Source organism: Poromitra crassiceps (genome assembly GCF_964638095.1).
Source record: "Poromitra crassiceps genome assembly, chromosome: 3".
In the NCBI taxonomy this organism is placed as follows: Eukaryota; Metazoa; Chordata; class Actinopteri; order Beryciformes; family Melamphaidae; genus Poromitra; species Poromitra crassiceps.
This window is the reverse complement of record NC_139625.1, coordinates 34068673-34087869: the sequence shown is the minus strand read 5'-3', so window position 1 is coordinate 34087869 and position 19197 is coordinate 34068673. Positions and strand designations below refer to the sequence as shown.

The following is a 19197-nucleotide window of genomic DNA, read 5'->3' as shown; positions in this document are numbered from 1 at the left end:
GTAATATTAAACAAGTTACATCACACTGTCACAGTCCAGAGACCACAATAAGGCACGGTGCCCTTAAAATCCTCTTTCAAAAGCCTTAAAGCCCTTGGAAACTAAAAATAAATACTGGAGTGTGTTTTGAGTTTGTCACGCCACAGAAAAAAATGTTATTAACCCCCCAGGCAAATTTGAACGATTAAAAATGTTGCCAAGTATGTACATTTAGGCTTCAAAAGCTGCTCTGAAACTGTGGGGGTGTGTCCACCGAATTGTCCCCGTGATCACCCCCCCCCCCCCCCCCACCCCCCAAGTGGTGCTCAACTTGATGTGGGTGAGATGTGCGCATGACATATAGCATTAAAAAAAAACTTAAATGACAATATTTCGAATTTGGATTTAAACAAATTAATTTCTAATACAGCTGTAGCTCAGGAGGTAGAGCAGGTCGTCCACTAATCGCTTTGGAAAAAAGAGGTCGGTGGTTCAATTCCCGCGTCCTCCAGTCTGCATGTCGAAGTGTCCTTGGGCAAGACACTGAAACCCAAATTGCTCCCAATGGTGTGCCAGCACCCTGAGTGGCAGCTTGCCGCCATCGGTGTGTGAATGGGTGAATTCATTGTAAAGCGCTTTGGATAAAAGCGCTACATAAATGCCATTTACCATTACATTTTGATGCATATTAATATGTACATAAGACCCTAAATTACATAGAAGGTTATTGTGGATTTGGGTTTCCAGGGGCTTTAAAACATAATCTTTCCTTGCTTCAACCTCCACGCCACCATCAATGCACAGGCGCCGACTGCGGCAGCTGTCATAAAGTACTTTGCATTCGGCGACAGGTAGGCCTTCTTCTCTGGATCCTGCTGCTTTGGCGCAGACTCTGAGGGGGTGTTTGAATTCGATACGGGCTCAGCGGCGCTGGTGGGCGGTGCAGAAGCGGGCTCTTTGGCTGCTTGGCCATTCAGGATCTGAGCCTGCGCTCTCAAGTTTTGGCCGTCGTAGTTCTGGATAGACGCTTCCTCGGCCACTCGCACCACCATCTCCCGCACCTCTCCCAGGGAGCTCAGGCTGATGGATTCGTAGTGGTCCTCCTCTGGTTCGTTATTATTGGGAAGTTGGACGGCGACAACACCGTTGGGCCGTCGTGGTGGCGGAGAGGTGGGGACAAGAACGTGGGCAGAAGGCTCAGGGTCACTTATTTCCAGACGCTCGCTGTCGCCTGAGTAGGGTTGCTGTTCTGCAGGGAGAGTAGGAGTGTCGTGATGCGGCTGTTGGATGCTGAGCAGTTGGCCAGGCTTGCTCAGACACACTGTGTCTGTGAGAGAAGCATCCAGCACGTCCATACCACGCACTGGGGAGGCTGTGTCTGTGCTTTGCTCCTGCTGACTGTCGTTCATCACCTGCAGGTGAAATAACTATCAGATGTCAGGTTTTTGACTTGGAGAGTTTAGAAAACACCTGTCTTACACACAGGAGGGTAGGAGACTTGTATTACCCATTCGGAATTTGTCAGCTGTCAGGAAGGATGTAGGGAGGATGCAACCTCAGGATTTTTGTTAACTTGGAATGAAATTTACATGGTGATTTTTGTGCTTGTTTCATGACCCTTGGGTTCATGACCATGTTAAAAAAATACCTTTTTTCAAGGGGGGAATTCACCTTTAAATGCTTGAATACGGTAAAACAAAAATAGGATGTAGCTTGCATTTCTGGGCACATTTTGTTGATCTAAAACATTAGCGGTAAACGTCAGGTTTCGGTGTCAGTACATCACAATCAAAGAGGGCTTCTTTATACATTACATTACATTATGTCATTTAGCAGACGCTTTTGTCCAAAGCGACTTACAATATCACATTTTGTCAACAGTACAGAAAACAACTATGCAACACAATCAATGGCAGCTAAGACATTTTGATGGACTAGAGTAGTATTATGTAGAAAGTAGTTTGAGAAGGACTAAGTAACATTAGTTTTTTAATGAAAAGATGTTAGTTCAACAAGGGCCCAGGTATAGCCTGAGAAGGTGATTATAGATTATAGAGACACCATTTTGCACTGCTGTTTAACAATCATACAGGGAGAAATCCAGAAGAGGAGAGAGACCTATTTCTCTACTGACAGAAGCTTCAATAATAGACCAGAATGCAATACAGCTACTGTGCAAGACGGGGTGCATTTTGAGGAAGGAGCACAGTCCATTCTGGGAAATGTAAATCACTGACTAAAGTAGAAGTACACGAGGCAGGCTTTGGGAAAAGTGGGTACACACAAACACACACAAAAACACACACACACACACACACACACACACACAAACAAACACACACACACACACACACACACACACACACACACACAACCACACAGTTTATATCTAACAGTGTAAGAGTATCTGAAGGTGGATTTCCCTTTAAGCTATAAAAATACATCTTTCTTAATCAGAAAAATAACTACAGCCTTTTCTGAATTCCTTTTCAAACGTGTGGTTCTCACCTGCCAACAGTTACTTGTTACCTCCGCCAAGGAGGCTATGTTTTCGGTGCTGTTTGTCTGTCTGTCCATTATCAGGTTTATTGAAAAACTACTGGGCTGATTTTCCTGAAACTTGGTGGAATGGTGGAATGGTGTAGCGTGGGCCAAGGAAGAACCCATTACATTTTGGAGCGGATCCGATCCGACTCACACAATTTGCATATCATAGCAGACTGGACTATTGGCCTTGGCAGAGGTCTGTTCTCTCCCAGTGCCCTTCTAGTTCATTATATTATCTTGACCTAATTTGAGGTTTACCTGTGTGGCGATGGGTTCAGAGCTTTCTTCAGCAGCTACTAGGTCTACTGGTGTTTCTTGTACGGGGGGCTTCTCTGGGGTGGTTAAGAGACTCTGCGCTGTGCTGCTCTCCTGGGCTGGTGCTTGGCGAGCGTGTGGTGAGGACGGAGCAGCTGCATTGCTCTGGTCCACAGCAGGTCCTGGGTCAGCGGTTGGCTCGGAGTCGAGTGAAACCTGGCCGTCTCCCGCGCTCACTCTATCAGGAATCAGACTCTTGTCACTGGAGTCATCCTGATCCATGTCCTGGGAGTCCATTTCAGAGTTTTCCTCCGGCTCCTGCTGAACTTGGCGTGAGGGTTCGGGAGAAGGAGGAGGCGTTGATGGAGGGGGTGTCACTCTCGCCTGGGGGGACTGTGGAAGCTGGGGGGCAGGCTCTGAAGAGGGTGCAGCCTGTGGAGCTGGTGGAGTGTCTGGGTTTGGGGGCGCTTCTGGCTGCAGGGGGGCTTCTGGAGGGGGTGAGTCTGGGGCGGCTGCCTCAGGCGGGGGGGAAACAACGGACACAGGCCCACTGGCAGATGGAGCCGGGTGGATGTGTGCCGTGACCACAGTGGTAGGAGGGGAGGTTGGACTGGGATCTAGGGCAAAGCAAACAGCGTTATCACTTCATTCAGTTTTGACTGCGCACATCTAGAGGTTATCCAAATCTGCCCACATGGAAAGAATCTATATGAACATATATGCAACTATATGCAACCTATATGCAACCTATATGCAGCATATAGGCCATATATATGCCGCATATAGGTTGCATATAGGCCAGATTTAGGTGCATATATGCGCATATAGGAGCATATAGGCCATATATATGCCGCATATAGGTTGCATATAGGCCAGATTTAGGTGCATATATGCGCATATAGGAGCATATAGGCCATATATATGCCGCATATAGGTTGCATATAGGCCAGATTTAGGTGCATATATGCGCATATAGGAGCATATAGGCCATATATATGCCGCATATAGGTTGCATATAGGCCAGATTTAGGTGCATATATGCGCATATAGGCCACATTTATGCCGCATATAGGTTGCATATAGGCCAGATTCAGGTGCATATAAGTGCATATACCGGGCATATAGGTCTCCTATAGCTTCTTTATATCCACATATAGGTACTATATGTGCACATACAGGGCATATATGTCTCCTATATAGCTTCTTTATATACACATAAAGGCCCTATATGTTCATAATACAGGTCATAATAGGTCTCACTTCTTTATATCCACATATAGGCCATATATGTACACAATACAAGGTATATGCCTCCTATATAGGTAATTTACAAATCTGTTTGTATACACTGTGTCATAATCCATATATACCCAGCGAGCACAAAACGTTTTTTCAACGTTGATTTTTAGTTTAAATCTGGGTGATATTGGGTTTGAACGTCTAAGACCTAATTTCACCCTCTTTTCAACCGGCTAAAATGCGGTTACAACGTAAACGTGTAAAAAAACACAATTTGGTTCATCATATTGTTAAAACATTTGTTGTAGTTTGGAATAGAGACAATATTGATAGTGTGTGAATTGGCATTTTATTGTCTTTTATTGTGTAACTGAGAGTTGAAATCTGATCTACACGAAAACTACATTTCAACGCATTTTATGTCACATGAAATATCATAAATATGGGACTATAGGCTATGTGGTGCCAGCAAAAATCTTCCAGGACACAACTATGGTTAATAGTTTAGCGCAATACTATAAAATAATGAATTCAGTTCCTGCAGCAACGAGCATGCGCAAGTACTTACTAGCTGTGACTGACTAGACCAAAGCAAGTCTGCACCGGTCTGCACCAAGTGCGGAACGAGGTGCTCTGGGCACACTATGTTATTGTAACAGACTATACGAGGCTCTGTGTAGGCCTACCTCCTGAGTCTCTGGTGTTAAATGAAGTTAACCTCTGAAGCCGTACAGCCTACAGACTATAGATGCACACACACACACAACATCATTTTAGTCTGTTACGATCGTACGCATCACATAAAATAACTTCCCGATCGCTGACAATTGTGGTCTACGTTGTGTGCGAGAGAGTATATAATGTGCCCGGCTCTCTGGTTAGTATAAGAAAATGTATAGCTCAGCACTAGAGCGCACGGCTTGAACCTTGGAGAACGGGGTTCGAATCCTGTGTGCGCTGCTATTTTTTTTTTTTTTTTATCCTACATATAGGTACATATATGTACATATAGGTTTCCCATATATGGTGCATACATAAAATTGGCCGATTTCCTATATTATATGTACATATAGGTACATATATGTACCTATACATATAGGCAGGGTTCGAGTTATGGGGGGACCTATGGGGTCTTGGACCCCATAGCTAGAGTCTGGGACCCCATAGTCCAGAACACCTGTGGGACCCCCACAAATATAACTTTTTTATTTTTATTTATTTTTTCCTTTTTTGTGTTCCAAATAACACATTTTTCGATGGAAGAATTATTATTATTTATGTTAACTAGATAAATAGGCTAAATAAGAAACATGTTTTCAGTTTTCCCAAAACAACCGTTTGAATTGTTGTGTGAAATAGGCTGCATTTCACCTCCAAGCCACCATGTGCTGCCCATGAGCGCGTGTTCTACTGCTACAACCGAGTTGCAGGGAGAAGAAGCCACAACATGCAACCATCACGTGATGTAAACAGCCGCCTGAGCCAACAAGATCTTATTAATCTTTAGTATAGCGTTATCATGCCACTGAAGAAAAGGCTGAAGCTGCCAACGGGGTGTACAAGCCTGGATAGCTTCGGTTTCAGAAAGAAACAAAGAACGACTTCAGACAAGGGACAACGACCTGTTAGTGCAACAGCTAGGTTGCTACTAGCTAGTAGGTAAGCTAACGTTATGGTCTGATGATGAGAGGAGAGGAGAGGAGTCTGAGATTTTTCATTTTGTAAGTATTACGCCTACAGTTGTTTTTGTTCTAACAAGATGCTGCTACTGTATCTGCTGAAATATGCTGCTGTTTGTTGCAATTTGTTTTTCATTCACAAGTTCTTGATTACCTGTGCACAAGGGGTTTGTTCGTAAGGTTAGCCTACTCTGGTAACTTCCGGTCTGTTGTTGCTATGCAACGGTAGCGTAGGGGATGGCTGCCCCATTCATCTGTTTTCTTCTTGTTGTTGTTTTTAGATAGCGTTTCTTGCTGAGTGCAGAGAACTGCTCGGAAAGCAAATTGTATGAGCATTATGTATTTATTTTTGTAGTTTTTGATTTATAAGTGCAGAGACAGAGTTAAATAAATGTTAATTTAAGTTAAGCAATTTTGTCTCATTTGTAAAATTAAATTGTTGTATTTTATCAGATGCAAGTGTAAGACTGAATAATAACATCATACAACAGTCTAAACCGAATGTTAATTTAAAATTAGATATTCCTCTAAATCTGGCTTCAAACGGCCACAATTTGAGGAAAAAACGGCCCAATTTTTTTTCGGCGACCCCCTCCGGGGGCCGCCGATTTAGGGGGACCCCATAGCTATCTGACTATAACTCGAACCCTGCATATAGGTACATATATGTACATATAATATAGGAAAACGGCCAATTTTATGTATGCACCATATATGGGAAAACTATATGTGGCCCTATATTAAAACATATAGGGTACATATAGATTCTTTCCATGTGGGTGTTAAGGGATAGTTCACCCAGAAATTAAAATTCAGTGATTATCTAGTCTACACACCCTGATGTCACTCAGTTCGTAGGACCATCAAACACACAGGCTGAGATGGAACTACAGGGGCTAACTCACTGTGTGTTTCAATTGGGGGTGAATTGTCCCTTTAATACAATCTAATATGTCACTAGATCATAAGGAACCTGAAGGATATTTTGATCAAACTAGTTTTCACAGCTAGCGCTAAATAATCTTGACTCGTATACAAAAGTGCAACTTTTGCAAATGCATATTCACTGATTCAGCAGTTTTGATCTCTTCTGTATACTAGTTAATCCGTGCTGACTTACTGTTGGGGCCTCTCAGAGAGTCATACTCTGATCTGATCTCAGCTGCCATCGTTCTCTGCTCGCACGCCTCCAGCGCTGCGATGAACTCGTCCGGCCAGTTCTCTCTCCTCCTCAGACAGTCCATGAGATGTGGCATGGCAGCTTTATTCCCGCTAACCTCTCTTTTTGCCTCTATTTCTTCCTGAAGATAATGTGTTATGAAAGAATATGTAAGGAATACACACATCAATCAATAAAGGTGGTCTTTATGACACCTAAACATAAGATGATAAGTAGCTTCTGCCAAGCAATCTGTTCGGTGAAGAACCCCGTAACCACACTGATAATCAGTCTTTCTAGGAGTCTGGGTAGCGTAGAGGTAAAAGCACTCGCCTACCACCGTAGAGTAAAGACCCGGGTTCCATTCCCGGTAGCGGTACTTAAGGCTTGGTCAGATGTTCCAAAAGGCACAACTAGCAGTCTCTGTGGGTGGGAAGCTGGATTATGGGTATAGTACAGTATATGTCCTGGTCGCTGCACTAGTGCCTCCTCTGGTCGGTCGAGGCGCCTGTTGGGCGGGAGGGGAATTGGGGGGTCCGGGTGTGGGTCCGGCGTGATCCTCCCACACGTTACGTCCTGCCGGTGAAACTCACATGTATCGGAGGAATCATGTGCTAGTCTACAACTCTCCCCGAATCGACAGAGGGGGTGGAGCAACGACCGACAGCAGGGATAATATAGCACTGCAGGAATGAGCCCGGAAGTAGCCAATAGAGTAATAGAGTAAAAGTGTGTGGGGGGGGGAGGTTTATAAAAATAAAACACTTTGAGTAACTGTCATGGAATGTTTTTTCTTCTTCGGATTTCCCCCCCATATTTTCTCCCCAATTGTACTTGACCAATTCCCTCTGCTGCCCCGGTCGCTGCCCCACCCCCTCTGCCGATCTGGGGAGAGCCGTAGACAGACACACACACATGCTCCCTCCGATACATGCGCAGTTGCTAAGCGGTTCTTTTCACCTGCCAGCGGGGAGCTTCACAGGCAGGACGTAGCACGTGGGAGGATCACGCTATTCCCACCAGTTCCCTTCCGTCCTGAACAGGCGTCCCGACTGACCAGAGGAGGCGCTAGTGCAGCGACCAGGACACATATCCTCATTTCGGGCTTCACACCTGCAGACAGCCAATCATGCCTGTATGGACGCCTGACCAAGCCGGAGGTAACGGGGGGGGGGGGGGGGGGGGCGCAAACCTATGACCCTCATGTTGGTAGGCAGGGAATCTACGGCTACACTACCCGGACGCCTGTCATGGAATGTTTTTAAAGTAATTGACCCATAGGCCACACCTTGTACCCTTTGCTGCACAATAGGTGCAAGGTGTGGCCTCATAATATCCATCATCACAGTGAAGAAGGGAAAGCCCTCTTCAGTATTCTTACTAGAATGTAACACAAAACTAATGCCATCCATTCTGTACATGTAAGCAATCATGGATGTGCTTTGGTGAAGAGCATCCACCAAATGTTCTATGACACAGGCAGCAAAGGCTAACAGGAGCAGTCATGTGTTGCTGCCAAAACAGGATCATGAATAACTACATTTAAGGTCCTCCTTCTCCCTAATGAACTGACCCTGTCAGAGGTGGTCAAGCAAGGCAGATGGGGCACGATTTCTCTCGCCTTCACATCGTTGGCGATGACAGCCATTTTCTGCCGCACGTAGCCATTGTATAGTTTCTCCCTGGCGAACGCCATCTGTGAAATAAGAGAGGAGTCAATTTAAAACAAAGAGACAGTAAATTCTGCAATATTCCAAACTTCTTACTTCTGCTTGATGTATAGTTTATCTTTGTGAAATAATGGAGCGGACACTAAAACAAAGTGACAATACATTCTGTGATATATTCCAAACTTCTTTCTTCTGGCATCCAAACCAGGTGTCTACATCGGCTTTCTTTTCACACCCAAGGAATAGATAGACACTACATACTGTATATAGATCCTGTGGTAAATGTTTCAATTAGGGATATGCCGATATATCGGTACCAGCCAATATCAGCTTTAAAAAGCAATATCATTATCAGCCAAATATTATTTTTTACCTTTTTTACCTAGAAGTGTTAACACCACATAGAATACAACTAGCTAAGGACGTCTCCCTTCTGACCAGCTTAACCTGTTTTATTACACGTGCATTATAGGTGGGAAAATATATTGCATAATCGCTATCAGTGCATGTCTCAAATTGAAACAGGATTCCTTGCTATTCGCTACATGTGAGACACCTTGATGGGAATTGAGCGCTTTACATGAAAGTACCCAGAAAAGACAATGATAACACATCTTGCTTGGCAAAAAAGAAAGAAAGACTGGGGATTTTTAGATCTTGGTTTGTTCAAGAAACCAAAAGTGAAAGTGAAAAGCAGCTAGCATGATGACACATAGCAACAGGAAATAAGTGAATCACTCCCACTTCCACCCCATTAAAGAGGAGTTTGGGACTTAACCATTATTTCCAGACAAAGGCTCTGCAGACAGACCTCTTTTCTGACTACGCACAGCTGCACAATTGTTTTCACTTTGAGGAGAACACATTGCTGTATTTCAAGGTTGTGAATGCAACTGGTGTGGAGGAGGAGGAGGAGGGTGAACAGGCCTTGACTAGTAACTGATTAATAACCTCCAGACTCTAGTTTAATATCTGCAACTGCTTGGCAGTGCAGCAGGGAATTTTCAAAGCGTCTTACACCCCTAGCCTAGCATATTTCATTGTCCTTCCAGGGTCAACAAATGTAAAAGCAAAAGGCAGGGCACTCGGTGGTGTGTTGAATACACTTTAAACCTGGCCTTCAGTCTGTTTATACCTACACAGACTGCTGAAATAATCTGTTGTCACATTCAGTCAGGCAGGTGACTTTCTGGCTGACTCCACCGGCCAGTCAAACTCAAAGACCTGTTCACATTTGCTATATGACGTGGGGACAGTAAGTCGCAGTCTGATATGGTGGCTCTAAAACTCCAATGCAATATCAGAGGCAGCAACCAAGTAGCAAAGTCTCCTTCTCAGGTCGAATTGACTTGACTGCCGTTTGGTAGAATGGAAAAGGTTGCATAATATATCAGAGCTGAACAATTAATTAGGATCATTTCCAAATGGCAGAGGCTGCAATTAATTGCTCAACAAACTGGATTTGTGAACGTGTTTTAGGGCTCCAGGTCCATGAATCAAGCACAGTACAGGGGGGGGGGGGGTAGCACCTTGACACAAGGGCGAATTATGCCGAGCTGTGCCAAAACTGTGACCTCCAACTAACTGGCAGGTCAAGAAAGCCTTTCCTTGGCAGACACCTGGCTGGATCCCATTTCATTTCATAGCATAGCAGCAGCTCTGCCTGGGTGGGTGACGACATCTTACAACTCAGACTCTTAATTTCGACTTGAAAGAGCTTGCAGGAAAGAGCAAAAGTTGACAAGTTTGGTAGCAAGAAGATAAAACAAGATGGTAGGTAACAAGATGGAAATTGATGTGATGGTATGAGGAAATTAAGTTCTCAAGCCTGTAACCTATTTAAAACCGATGACAGTTAAAGTTGGCAAGAAATGACACAATTACAATTACACACCAAAAGGGGCGTTTGTCACTGAATTAAAGTGAGAAAAGTAAAAAAGGATAATAAAAATACCAAAAATGTATTATCAATATAAATAACGTTACAAAGCTGCATAGGCCTACATGCTATTTTAAACCGAGTCATATGCAAAGTAGGCAATGATGTCACCTCTTGTTTCCCGCGTTGTTTACTTTAATGCTGAGTACTTAGATTAAAACAAATTTTCTGTCATTAGCCTACATACGCTTTCATTTAGCTACAATATAAGCACAGATCTCACCTTTCGTGTGTTGGCTTGGCTTCAGCAGTTCTTCTGACTGAGCTGTTCGTGACTCTCCCCTCAAACCCTATTCCTGCTTCAGCTTTTGGGGGCGTGACCTCCGCGCACACACATCTGCGCAGAGGGTCCGGATTCTCCATCGCCATTGGACGACAGCGCCGTCTGTTAAATAAAGAGGACCAATAGTAGGCTACGAGCTTCTTAATCCTGAACCCCAAGCGTGACCTTTTCCTTTTGTAATGTGGACTAAATTAGGGGTCCTCAATGTGAAAAAGGTTGAGGATCATTTCTGTGCTGACAGTGCTGCATAATGTGGTCTCATTGAATTCTGAGAGTCCTATGCTTATTTCTAACCAGAAGATGGGGCTATTTACTCATTCAGTGAGTCAGTCAGCTCAGCAGCTACAATAAACTGAACGTGGCTCCAGTGATGTGTGGCTGCGTGCTTGCGTGCGTGCGTGCATGTGTGCTTGCGTGCGTGCGTGCGTGCGTGTGTGTGTGTGTGTGTGTGTGTGTGTGTGTGTGTGTGTGTGCGTGCGTGTGTGCGTGCGTGTGTGCGTGTGTGTGTGCGTGCGTGCGTGCGTGCGTGTGTGTGTGCGTGTGTGTGTGTGTGTGTGTGTGTGTGTGTGTGTGTGTGTGTGTGTGTGTGTGTGAGTAAGTGAGTGTGAAGAGGACTCAGTCTTTGTATGACACTGATCTAATTTGATGCACAGCCCTGCTAACCAGCTGTAACTAGATGAACAGCATCCCAGTCAACTGAATGGCTTATGTGAGGATAATGGCATCCGGCAGGATCAGTCTTGTTGGAAAGAATGGCAAATATTATAAGAAATGAAGTAAAGATTTCTAAGAATAAAGAATTACCGTAATAGTACCGGTATAGTTCAAATATATAATTGCAAACCGTTTAGACATTGTGAGGCAAACGTTCCATAACACGCAGGAGGAGCCATCAAATAAAGCCACAGCAGAGCCTCAGGGTCGAGTGGGGAGAAAAAACACCAGCCAAAACTCAACAAAAGCGCAGGACATGTACTCTTTTCATCGCCCTTTAGCTTTAAAACGACAGCAGATTGGTCAAAGTAGTATGGAACACTGCATGCACATGCAAATCCTTCTCAATGTCGCCTTCATCTGTGAATTATATCAGTCTAGTTGATCACATTTTGAACCTAGCTCTTACATCTTAACCAAGCTCTGAACTCACAGCTCACACAGTTCAGTATGAAAAGGAATCAGCCTTTATTAGCAGAAGGAAGCAAAAAATGGGGAGGAGTGATATGATGAGAGGAGTGATATGATGGAGAGATGTGATATGATGAGTGGAGTGATATGATGAGTGGAGTGATTCAAGATTCAAGATTCAAGATTTTTATTGTCACTCCGTAGTACAAGTATCACATGTGAAATTCTTGTGCTGTAGACTCCGTTTACAACATAGTGCAAAATAACAGGGCATATAGGTGCAGGAAAACAAGAGAAACAACAAACAATAAGGCAGTAAAGTGATAAGACAAGTCAAAGACAGTGACATATTCACTGTACATAGGTGCACATGGCATGTACATACTTTAAACATACAATAAACAATTGACATTCTGTTTGCACAGGTGCAAATAGCATAATTAAACATACAATTAAACATTAGACATACATAATGGTAGCATCTACAGTGCGGTACAGTACAGCTACTACACTATTTGTGTATGTTAAGGAGTCTCGTGGCCTGTGGGAAGAAACTGTCCCTCAAGCGATTTGTGCGTGCTTTTGGGACCCTGTATCTCCTCCCTGAGGGTAACAGGGAGAAGAGGCTGTTGTGGGGGTGGTGATATGATGAGAGGAGTGATATGATGAGTGGAGTGATATGATGAGTGGAGTGATATGATGGAGAGGAGTGATATGATGAGTGGAGTGATATGATGGAGAGGAGTGATATTATGAGAGGAGTGATATGATGGAGAGGAGTGATATTATGAGAGGAGTGATATGATGGAGAGGAGTGATATGATGGAGAGGAGTGATATGATGGAGAGGAGTGATATGATGAGAGGAGTGATATGATGGAGAGGAGTGATATGATGAGTGGAGCGATATGATGGAGAGGAGTGATATGATGAGTGGAGTGATATGATGAGTGGAGTGATATGATGAGTGGAGTGATATGATGGAGAGGAGTGGGATGATGAGTAGAGTGATATGATGAGTGGAGTGATGTGATGGAGAGGAGTGGGATGATGAGTAGAGTGATATGATGAGAGGAGTGATGTGATGAGAGGAGTGATATGATGAGTGGAGTGATATTATGGCTGACATCAGCTCATATACTGGAAGAGATTACTTGTTGTGATCCCACGAGCTGCAGATGTTGCTATTGGCGAATACATATAGGCTACATGCAGGACTTAAAGGGTTAATCTTCATGGGCCCCACACTGGATTGGGAAATAAACAAACAATACAAAGCAGAAGCAAGTAGGCTACATACATTTGTGACCTCATGGTTAGTATATCCACTGTCTTTACAGGCTTAAAGGCAGTGGGCCGCAGTTTGCCCCAGGGCCGGACTTTGGACATGCCTGCCCTAACCCCACTGGTGTTAGCAGCATCGCTCACGGCTGAGCTATCCACACCAAAGATCAAATGCACTTATTGTAAAGCTTCCAGCAGACTCTTCTCTCGGGCACTCAGCGGTGGATTGGATCGAGGCCAAGAAAGTCTCTTGTAACCCACAGCGATCTGTGACAAGTCAACCATCCCAGCTCTCTCCCAGTAGATTCCTCGCCCCTCTCACTAGAAGATACGGCCCAGGGCTCCTGCAACAAACACAAAATGAAAAAAATGAAAAGAAGAAAAGAATCCATCCAAACATCCAGCATCCAAACATCTTCCAATATATCATGAAAGCAAATTGTATGCAACATTTTTATGAGATACTTGGTGTTCTCAGCAGCATATGGCAACATCAATGATGGCAGTTTCTAACAGCCATTTACTGTAATGTAGCATCTTATCTAATGCAGCTACAATGCTTTGATACATTCTGCTTCACTTGGCCATATGAACATAATGCTGGCATCAAAGTAATCAAGTTGCCTTGGGCGATAAACTCCATAAGGTCCCATTTCCAATCTATTCAGTCTGACTGGGGCCTTAAGGTGAATGCCAGCCAAGTCAAGTCAAGTCAATTTTATTTGTATTGCATATTTCATACACAAGTAAGTTCAATGTGCTTCACATATAAAGGCAAAATAGTAACAATAAACTGATATGGACACAGTTGTAGTTCTCAGGTCATCAGGTAGTTTGTTCCAGAGAACAGACTAAATACCTAAATGTACCTAGGGTTAAATGTGTATTAAATACACATTTAACCCTAGGTACATTTAGGAGACACATGGCTGATAATCTCAGGGATCTCATTGGTTTATAGCCAGTGAGCAGGTCAGAAATGTATTTAGGAGCTACCGTTTAGGGCCTGGTGAGTAGCTGGCCAGGGGCAGGCGGGTTGGACACATATTTAAATGTCTAATTTTGTATACTTGTACTTGCTTTGTGTTTCATGGTTCCCAGTGGGACCCTGTTTTTGGAGGGGGGTGTGGCGACCCTCCCACTCTCGTTAGGCTGATTGAGTGCACCTGGGCCTGCCTTGGCTTTAAATGCATGCAGGCCATTCAGTGTCACTCTCCCTCCTCACCTGTGTGCACCTCCTCACCTATGTGCACCTTTTGTTCTGTTCTTTTGGTTTGAAGTAGTTTGTGTTGTTTAGTCCTTTAGTTTTAGATATGACATTATTATTATAACTTTTACATTGATGTATGACTCCCACCTTTTGTTAGCCTATCTTTGAGCCCCCATACAACCCAGCTCAAGGAAGTAGCTAATGAGGGAGTCATACACTGAAGTAAGTTATAAACAATAATGTATTAACTAAAACTAAGGGAAAAATAATGTAACAACACAAAATACATAAAACAAAGAAGAGCTGAACAATGGACTGCAACAAAAAGTGTATCGGTGAGGAGGGGGAGAGAGATATTAGCCCTGTCGAAATCTGCCATATTACAGAAATAGTGGACTATATAGTGTTGGCCATTCTGTATTAATGTCCAAATACTCAACTGTTAATTTGATTCACTATATAGTCCACTATAAAATACCCACAATCCACTGCATTTTCTAGTGAACTGAGAATGTACCCTACATTACAGTAAATGAGTGAACCATTGTGAATACAGCTATTGGTGGAAGGCTTTTAAATCTCAGGGAGAACACTGGGCCCACATGCACCCAATTACCCTCAAGACCACAGTGCTGGTGCCCTCTAATAAACAGAACATCCAATGTGTCTATTGTATTTTGGTTTACAGCACGATAAAAAGGTGGAGTAGGAATGAAGAAGTACTTTTATAGATTTGTCGATTTAAATAGACTTTAATTGGCCATGATTTAATTTAGGTATAGGCATTTGAAGCAATGGTCCATTGTCAATAAATAACTGATGTGCAGGAGCCTAATCATGCTGAAAAGCTTTAGATGTTTTCTTCTTCCCTTCAACATCTAACCTTTCTTTTCACACCAGCAAATGTCAAATGTGACAGGCGTCAGAGCTGCAGGAGGCCGCTGCTTCAAACACACTGACAACTAAACGACTGAAAGGTTAGATCATTAACCCAGTTAATATGTTGGTCACCTCACCTGACCATCCAGTGTACAATGCATGCACTGTAAAAATACTAACCAAACTATTATAGCTATCAACAAATCTTTTAAAGCCCTGATATTGAGATTAATGTAACCTTTATTTATGCAGGAGGAGTCTCACTGAGAGTAATGCTCTCTCTCTTTTTCAGGAGCGCCCTGCATTCACTCACACATTCACACCTGGACGCTGACCAGTACAACCACAGTCTGATCTGCTGGCCACTGAGCAGCTCCACTGGAGCAGTTGGGATTAAGGGCCTTGCTCAAGGGAACCTCAGTGATGTTAATGAGGGAGGGGCAAGTGCTGCTTATTCACTTTCCCCACCCAGATTGATCCTGCCAGTCCGGGGGATTGAACCAAGGACCTTCCGGTCACAAGCTCGCTTCTCTAAACTTTAGGCCACCACTGCACCTGTAACTGCTTCATTAGTGTGAACAAACACATTCACTACATTAAAGAAATAACTTGACATGACTAAGCCACACTCAGTCTTTTTTGTGACGAATAAACATTTATACTGGGTCATTTCTCATCCATTTGACTTCATTGACAACATGTTATAACCAACTTGATTTGGAAATAAATGCATTAAAAGTAGAAAATAACTTGAAACACTATTTGGCTAGAACCTATTGTGACTGATTTTGATGATGATGTAACCTAAACTGTGTATGGCCTCTCATGCAGTTGGCCATGCCTGTAGCAATCAATACCAGCATCTTGTCTTTCATGGTGTCATTGTGTAAATAGCTTAAAGCTGCATTCAGCGATGTTTTTGTGTTCAAATAAGTGTTAAATGGCTCTATATTCTGACAGCAATCACTGTATATAGAGTGTTTGGTCAGTGATTTGAAACCCCCAACCCCCCACTGTCCTCTATCTCTCCCCTGTAGTCCTGCATGAAGGGCGGACGTACTGTATCTCCACAACCATAACTCGTAGAGACTCACGGATGGCGGAGTCCTGTAAAGGACCATATGTATTTTTTCACCCCGAATCCAATGCCACCAACACACACACGGGCGGCTTTAGCTCAGGAGGTAGAGCGGGTCGACCAATGACGCAAGGGTTGGCGGTTTGATCCCCACTCCCTCCCAGCTGCTGTCGTTGTGTCCTTGGGCAAGACACTTAACCCTCCTTGCTCCTGATGGTGTGTAGGCACCCTGCGTGGCAGCCTGCCGCCATCAGTGTATGAATGGGTGAATGTAGACTACCTACTGATTGTAAAGCGCTTTGGATAAAAGCGCTATATAAATGCAGGCCATTTACCATTTACTGTATATAAATGCAGGCCATTACACACACACACACACACACACACACACACACACACACACACACACACACACACACACATACTGTACATACATACATACATACATACATACATACAGTATGTTGACCAGATACAGTACAATCTGCTAAACTGGTGCCATGCTACTTTCTCTGAAATATGATGATTGACTTGACCTAAAATAGCCAGCTGGATTAGTTGTGAATGTAATATGGAAAAATGGTTTCTGTTTTGACAGTGCATGCCATCTCATAACCTTTTGAATTAAATTGAGAGCTTTGCTTGTTGAACTAATCTGTGATTAAGGTAGGTTAAGTGTTTTTATAACCTTTGGGGAAAAAGGAGAGCAGTCCATATTTGAGAATGTTTTAATATCCATATTATGCATAAGCTATACACAATCACAACAAACCCTCCGAAGCTCAAGTGGCCTGAATATTTATATAGCGTACTTTCACATAATACAAATGGTTACAAAATCATTACTTACAGTGCTGCAAAATACTATAGGCTAAAACTAATATTCACAATTGATAGAAATGGACATATATCTGCAGTAAACAACTAAACAGAATAGGCTATACTGTACAAGTTTATTTTATATCAAACTCAGGACAGCAAATAGGCCACTACAGCCTTTCACCAAGGGTCAAAAATAAGAGAAGCAACTGAGAACGAGTTGAATTCAAAAGACATTCACATCAAAAGACACACCAGTTTATAACAGTAATTCTCAAACCTTTTCAAATCAAGGACCCCTAATTTAATCCAGATTAGCCGCCCCCCATCCAAATTTGGTGAGATGTCTCTCAAACCCAAAGGTGGCAATATTTGTATTGACTGATATGATTTTGTCTAGAATTCCATGACTATTTATAGCCTATTGTAGGTGGAGAGTAAACAACGATGACCAGTCAGTCTTCTACATTTTCTAATTCTTGTATGAAATAATTCTGGTTTAACAATCACCAATTTGCTGGGGACCCCCTAGAACCCACTCAAGGACCCCTGGTTGTCCCCAGACCCCACATTGACAACCACAGTATTATAACATCTTCTCTTCTCTTTCCCATGGAACTGGATCCTGCGCTTCCTCGACGTGCGTATTCCTGCGCCCTGTCCAAAAGTGCTCCACATCTGGGAAGGTATTCTCCTTGTCTTGCGCGTCGGCGTTGGAGGAGATGGCATTGTCACCGACCTCCGCCCCATTCCCCTCCGTTTTCGGACACTTGTTGTTGGGAACGTGCAGCTTCGAGCCTCTGCAAGTCGTAATGAACCAGAGAGCGATGAGACCGTGGCGCACGTCGTCGTACATGGTCATCAGAATGACCGGGGAGAGGGCGCTGCATGCGTAAAGAAGCACCTGCGCAAAGATGACCGAGCCCACGGGGGGCTTGTTGTAGCCGAGCCTGACCCAGGTGAACGTGCCCCACTCCGGCAGCAGCATGAGTGCATTGGCCCCGCTCAGACACAGCAGAACCAGGGTGACTTTGCTCTGCTGCTGGGGGCCGGGCGCATGGTTCACTGCGGTGTGCAGGGTTTTGGTGTAGTAGGCAAGTGTGAAGATGATGGGCAGCGCAAAGGTCGCAGTCGGGTAGATTTTGTAGAACAACTTCATGAAGTCAGACGCGCACACTGGCATCTCAGAGACGCAAATGGCTTCCATACCAAACTGTTGCAAAGATGCGAACAACATCTGGGGGGTCGGGAACAGCATGGACACTATCCAGATGAACGCCAGCGCGCCGTGGATCAACGTCGGGCTGAACAGACGTCCACTGGCTGTGGTGCTGGAGACCAAGTTATGCTTCGCCCCGGTGCTGGCTGCGAGGGTTAACGTTTTTGCAACGACACAAGAATGCTGGAGCCAGTCCGCGGTGCTGCAGACGAAGCTGCCCAGCGTCCAGCTCTGCTTGTAGTAGGTGACTGCGCGCACGGGAGCGCACAGCAGCAAGATGGCCAAGTCTGTGGAGGCGAGAGAGGCGAGGAGCGCCTTCACCTCCGAGCCCCGGCCGGTCCGAAAGTCACGGATGAAAATCAGGAAGACGAGCAAATTCCCAACTGCCCCGGACACACAAATCCCTATGAGGATGACAGGCAGCGCTGTTCTGGTTTCTTCCCCCTGGAGAAGCTGCACTCCCCCGACAAAATCCAAAAATGAGACATTTTTCGGTCGAGCAATATTCATTTTCCCTGTGACTTTCAACTTGGAGCGTCTTGAAATGATTCGTATTGAAAACTTTTGAAATCAACAAGCAATGTAAATATCGCTCCCTTCTTTTTCCACTTCTCCCCACAGCTGGCTGTCCTGGAGGAGAGGAGCTGTCCGGTGCTGAAACGCTGCTAATGGGATGTGATCGCATCAGCAAGTGGGTGAGCGCGCGCTGGCAGGTAGTTCTATTTCAAGTGCTGCCATTGAGCGTCGTCAACCGTCACGTCATTTTACCATGCAGATGCAGGGAGAGCGCTGCGGGCTACAGCCAGTCCAACAGGCAGCAATGTGACAGCCTGA

The 19197-nt window shown here is 44.3% G+C and overlaps 2 protein-coding genes across 2 annotated transcripts; both read right to left on the bottom strand.

The window, feature by feature from the left end:
- Positions 1-332: 332 nt before the first annotated feature.
- On the bottom strand, positions 333-10768 carry LOC310773459 (uncharacterized protein). Its single transcript, XM_083633343.1, has 5 exons — positions 10691-10768; positions 8432-8554; positions 6820-7000; positions 2785-3398; positions 333-1391 (listed from the first exon to the last, which is right to left on the bottom strand). Exons 2-5 carry the CDS (start codon positions 8552-8554, stop codon positions 732-734), a joined length of 1578 nt encoding a protein of 525 aa, XP_083489469.1. The 5' UTR covers positions 10691-10768; the 3' UTR covers positions 333-731.
- Positions 10769-17730: 6962 nt separating this feature from the next.
- LOC310772847 (G-protein coupled receptor 151) lies at positions 17731-18873 on the bottom strand (the record flags this gene model as incomplete). Its single annotated transcript, XM_083632776.1, has 1 exon — positions 17731-18873. One exon carries the CDS (start codon positions 18871-18873, stop codon positions 17731-17733), a length of 1143 nt encoding a protein of 380 aa, XP_083488902.1.
- Between the last annotated feature and the right edge of the window lie 324 nt (positions 18874-19197).

What these genes read in the sequence shown, in the direction of transcription:
- LOC310773459 (XM_083633343.1), bottom strand. Translation starts at nt 8,554, where the DNA reads ATGGCGTTCGCCAGGGAGAAACTATACAATGGCTACGTGCGGCAGAAA. An exon ending in GCTTGACCACCTCTGACAGG is followed by an intron (nt 7,001 to 8,431) that starts GTCAGTTCATTA and finishes CATTATCTTCAG; the next exon opens with GAAGAAATAGAGGCAAAAAG. An exon ending in CTCTCTGAGAGGCCCCAACA is followed by an intron (nt 3,399 to 6,819) that starts GTAAGTCAGCAC and finishes GCTTTGCCCTAG; the next exon opens with ATCCCAGTCCAACCTCCCCT.